Source organism: Sardina pilchardus, chromosome 7 (genome assembly GCF_963854185.1).
Source record: "Sardina pilchardus chromosome 7, fSarPil1.1, whole genome shotgun sequence".
Lineage (NCBI taxonomy): Eukaryota > Metazoa > Chordata > Actinopteri > Clupeiformes > Clupeidae > Sardina > Sardina pilchardus.
The window spans coordinates 14,042,728-14,047,727 of NC_085000.1; the positions used below are offsets into that span (position 1 = coordinate 14,042,728).

General features: G+C 44.1%; 1 protein-coding gene across 2 annotated transcripts in view; it reads left to right on the forward strand.

Moving 5' to 3' along the window:
* The window catches only part of slc13a3 (solute carrier family 13 member 3), an 18,197-nt gene that overhangs the window by 6,220 nt on the left and 6,977 nt on the right, over positions 1-5,000 (forward strand). Inside the window, exons 5-6 of one of the 2 annotated variants that reach the window (XM_062540818.1) lie at positions 4,171-4,350; positions 4,866-4,991. In XM_062540818.1, coding sequence (XP_062396802.1) covers positions 4,171-4,350; positions 4,866-4,991 — 306 coding nt within the window. The remainder of the gene's footprint in view (positions 1-4,170; positions 4,351-4,865; positions 4,992-5,000) is intronic. The other variant, XM_062540819.1, reaches the window with a different exon arrangement.

Sequence of the window (5,000 nt, forward strand, 5' to 3'; positions counted from 1 at the left end):
CACACTCACTGAGCCGCAAGGAAAGATGGATAGATAGAGAGACATGAAATAAAGGAAAAGAACAAATGGATAGAAAACATGTAATTGTGGGATCTATCCATCTATCAGACTACATTCCAGGCAGGGAACTGACTCTGAGATGGAGTATGCACAAGAGGAAGTGACACAGAGAGGTGACTAGTGTTAATTTTGTCACCTATTTTTAATTTAGTCATAGTCTTAGTCTTGTGACGAAATGTCCTTTTTAGTCTTAGTCATATTTAGTCATTCAAATATCATTTTTGTCAGTCTAGTTTTAGTCGAGTAAAAGTCTCATAATTTTAGTCTCGTTTTAGTCAAAAGAAAACTCAAGGTATCTTAGTCAAGTTTTAGTCAAAACATTCTAGTCTTTTTTATATAACAAGATACTTTTGAATAGGCTACTATTTCAGTCAAATAGTGTTTCAGCTATGTGTTTCACACATCTCAATTTTCCCCCAATAATGTCCAGAGCAGACCCAAAGTAGGCCTACGAATGTTTTACTCCGCTACACTAGATGGCACTATGCGCCTAAACGCAGTCCCATATAGGGATGGGTATTGATACGTTTTTATCAATATCGATGGCATTATCGATTCTGCCTATCAATCCAATTCCTTATCAATTCTCTTATCGATTCCCAAAAAATGTAGGTGCACCCACATTTTTCATTGCATCGCCTTTAACGCCAAAAGGTCACCTTTTATCGCTCTCCTTTCATATTGTGAATGATTTTTTTAACAATAAGGCGTAGAAAAAGCTTGTCTTTATTTAAAACACAATAAGGAATAAACATATTCTTTATAAAGAATGATAACGATGTATATATAGCCTACAGTATATATATAATATAATATAATTCTTTATATATACTAATCTATACTACTGACATTTCTGATATTCATGACATTCATGACTATTCATATTACAACTCTGCCTCTTTAATTCAGCTGTCGGCTTGAAGCCTCAAATTGTAAACAAAGTAGCATAGTTGGCTAGCTTATTATAGTCTACTGGTTGGTTGGACTGTTCAGTTTCCCCAAGTGTGTTAAAGTTGCAAGGTAGGCTAATACTTTTTCTCCTTGGGACAGGCCCTTTTGAGTCTTAGTTGGAAAACATTGAGATGATCAGTCAACTTGAATGCAAGAGTTTGAATCAAATTTGTGCAGTAGCCTACTACGCTATGATGCTAACCGAAATTAATTATAATAGCTAGTCGTCTTCTATGCGTCATTGCTTTCACGATTGTGAATGTGCATGTCGAGGGGCGGGCACGAGAGAGGGAGAGGGAGATGGAGAGAGAGCGGGCCAAGCAGTTTTGCAAAGTTGCACGCATAGTCTACAATTAAAACTTGTGAAGGAAACGTATGCTTTCACCCGAGCAGCGTCAGGTGCACCAGTGCGACCTAGAATTATTTTCAGGCACACTCACTCACAGTTTGGGCGCATATGCACTCTGGAGCCCTAGACCGGGCAACGTTAGCACCCTCGTAGGCTGTCGAACACATGACACTCTTGGAGCTCCCATGCTTCACGGACAAATGTTTTAACATATTGCTGGTATTACTACTATATAGGCTACTACACTGGTTGCAGACGGCAGAATTTTCATCACGTTTAGTGAAATAGCCAGGCTTGGGATCTCTTCCTCCTCTCGGGGTTGACTTGTAGTATGAGTCGTTGCAGCCACAGGGTTACAGAAACAGCGCATAGCTAGCTTACAGGAAAGCTGCTGCCCATGAATTAATTTGGACTATTCTGAATGCTTAACAGGTAGCATAGATATTCTGTCTTCTCATTTTGTAGAGGAAAACGAAGAGAGATTTTATCTTAGTTTTTCAATCATGCAAAACATGTTAGCCTCGTCTTTTTTCGTCAACAGTAATGCATTTTATTATAGTCTTAGTCAGCGTTTCAGGACATTGGTTCAGTCTCGTCATCGTCTCGTCTTAGTCTCGAAAAAAAAGGTCGTTGACGAACATAATTAGTCTCGTCTCGTCTGACGAAATTAACACTAGAGGTGACTGAGCGCGTGTCCATGGAGGGGAACAGTGCAAGAAACAGAGAGAGAGAGAGAGAGAGAGAGAGAGAGAGAGAGAGAGAGAGAGAGAGAGAGAGAGAGAAAGAGAGAGAGACCTGGCTGTCAAGAGAGCTAAGGATATGTGGTCACTGTCAGGCAGAGGAGCTTGAGACGCAGGAGCACTTAGTTTCTTCCACACTGAGCAAAACATGACCAAAAAAGACAGAAGTAGAGAGACAGAGGGAGCTTGGTGAAGGTTGCTGTTGGTTGATTCAGCATTCAGTCATGTGATCATGAACAACATAATAGTATTTCAAATTCTAGCCACTTATACTGTACATTTCAAAGTACATCAACCGCTCTAAATGTAAATGAATTAGGCTTCTGATGCAAATAGGTCTGGCAACTATTTGTTGTTCCATATGATAATCATATGATAATCATATGGAACAACCTCCCCCTCCCACCGGGGATGATTCTCAGTGGCCTGGCCTACCCTCATGCCTATTCCACAGAGTGTTGCTGTTATTCGTACCCCAGTGTGCTTCCTACAGTAGCCCTGGGCACGGCCACAGCATGGACCTTTTGCTTACAGTATGACCTTGATAAGACTTGGAGATTACGCTTCACCGTTAATCACATGTCCTCAGTCAGGGTATGCAGTTGTTTCACACACACACACACACACACACACACACACACACACACACACACACACACACACCGTCTTATCATCCAACTATTATTTGTACGACTCTTGGTTCTGTATTTACATTACAGCTCATTGGCCACATACTGTACTACTGTTTTGCTTCCTTCTGCTATATTGCTGTGTCATGCATAACACTATCTCTGGCAACAACACACTTTACATTTGAAAGAGAGACAGTTGGGGTATATACAGTGTTAGAGAAAGAAAAGTTGGGGGGGGGTAGATAGACAGATAGATAGATAGATAGATAGATAGATAGATAGATAGATAGATAGATAGATAGATAGATAGATGGAAAGAGAGAGAGAGATAGGGTGTTAGAGAGAGGAAGATAGATAGATAGATAGGTACAGTAGATAGATAGATAGATAGAAAGAGAGGTGGGGGTGAGAGAGAGGAAAATATAGATGGAAAGAGAGAGAAAGAGAAGTACAGTATGTGCTGTGATGAGAGAGTGGAGAGGGTGGGGAGGGTGGAGGGGGGGGGCGTTGGGGTTGGATGGGTGGAGGGGGGGTGGAGCGGGTGGAGGGGGGGTTTATTTATGCCTAATAGAGGGGCCCCATGCAGACTCAGCAAACGCAACAGGAGGGTCAGGGTCACACACACACACACACACACACACACACACACACACACACTCTCTCTCTCTCTCTCTCTAACACACCATAGTCACTCATTAAAAATGGATTAGAGTTCGAAAAAGCATGTGTGTGTGTGTGTGTGTGTGTGAGAGAGAGAGAGAGAGAGAGAGAGAGAGAGAGAGAGTATGATGTTTTGAGTATTATAGTGGAGGGACCTGTAAAGGTGTGTGAGCCATGTAGACCTGTCACCTTTTCTACGACTCTTCCCAGAGGATTGGGATCTTGTTTATCATATAATCATGTGTGTGTGTGTGTGTGTGTGTGTGTGTGTGTGTGTAGAGGTATGTGAGCCATGTAGACCTGTCACCTTTTCTACGACTCTTCCCAGAGGATTGGGATCCATTTCCAGTATTTGGTTTTCCTTGCTTGCCTTTCAGATCCAAATAAAAGTATTTGTATGTGCATGAATCATGTGCACGAGTGTGTGTGTGTGTGTGTGTGTGTGTGTGTGTGTGTGTATGTACTGTACATGTGTGTGTGACTGTATGTACATATTCTTATATACTTAAAAAAGCATATATACTGACAGTATATATATGTATATATGTGTATGTGTGTGTGTGTGTGTGTGTGTGTGTGTGTGTGTGTGTGTGTGTGTGTGTGCGTACATGTGTGTGTGTGTGTGTGTGTGTGTGTGTGTGTGTGTGTATATATGTGTGCATGTGTGTGTGTGTGTGTGTGTGTGTGTGTGTGTGTGTGTGTGTGTGTGTGTGTGTGTGTGTGTGTGTGTGTGTGTGTGTGTGCATGTGTGTGTGTGTGTGTGTGTGTGTGCGTACAGCAGGGAGGAGGTGGAGAGGATGGAGACTGCGTCTCCAGAGGAGGTGCGTATGGAGGCTCAGTACCAGCTGAAGGTCTGGAAGGGTTTCCTCATCTGCATCCCCTACTCCGCCAGCATCGGCGGCACTGCCACCCTTACTGGCACAGCGCCCAACCTCATACTGGTGGGACAGCTCAAGAGGTACACACACACACACACACACACACACACACACACACACATCCCCTACTCCGCCAGCATCGGCGGCACTGCCACCCTCACGGGCACAGCGCCCAACCTCATACTGGTGGGACAGCTCAAGAGGTACACACACACACACACACACACACACACACACACACACACACCCCTACGCCGTAAGCACAAGCACCCGACACAAACAATCTTTCCAGCCAGCGTTGTTGTGATTGCATTTCAACATGCATGCAAGTCATACAGACCTGCACCCTGTGCCCTGTTCTTATTGGTGGTTGCCCTGTGCTCATTTCTGACTTCCTGGCTGCTCTCTCCCCCTCTCTCTCCCTCTATCTCTCTACTTCTCTCTCTTTCTTTTCTCTCTCCCTTCCTCTCTCTCTCTCTCTCTCTCTCTCTCCCTCTCTCCCCCCCCCCCTCTCTCTCTCTCTCTCTCTCTCTCTCTCTCTCTCTCTCTCTCTCTCTCTCTCTCTCTCTCTCTCTCTCCCCCCATCTCTCTGTAGTTATTTCCCAGAGTGCGACCTGATTAACTTCGGCTCGTGGTTCGTGTTCGCCTTCCCGCTCATGTGCATCTTCCTGGTTCTGGGCTGGCTCTGGATCTCCTTCCTCTACGGGGGCATCAACACCAGGTCAGGGGC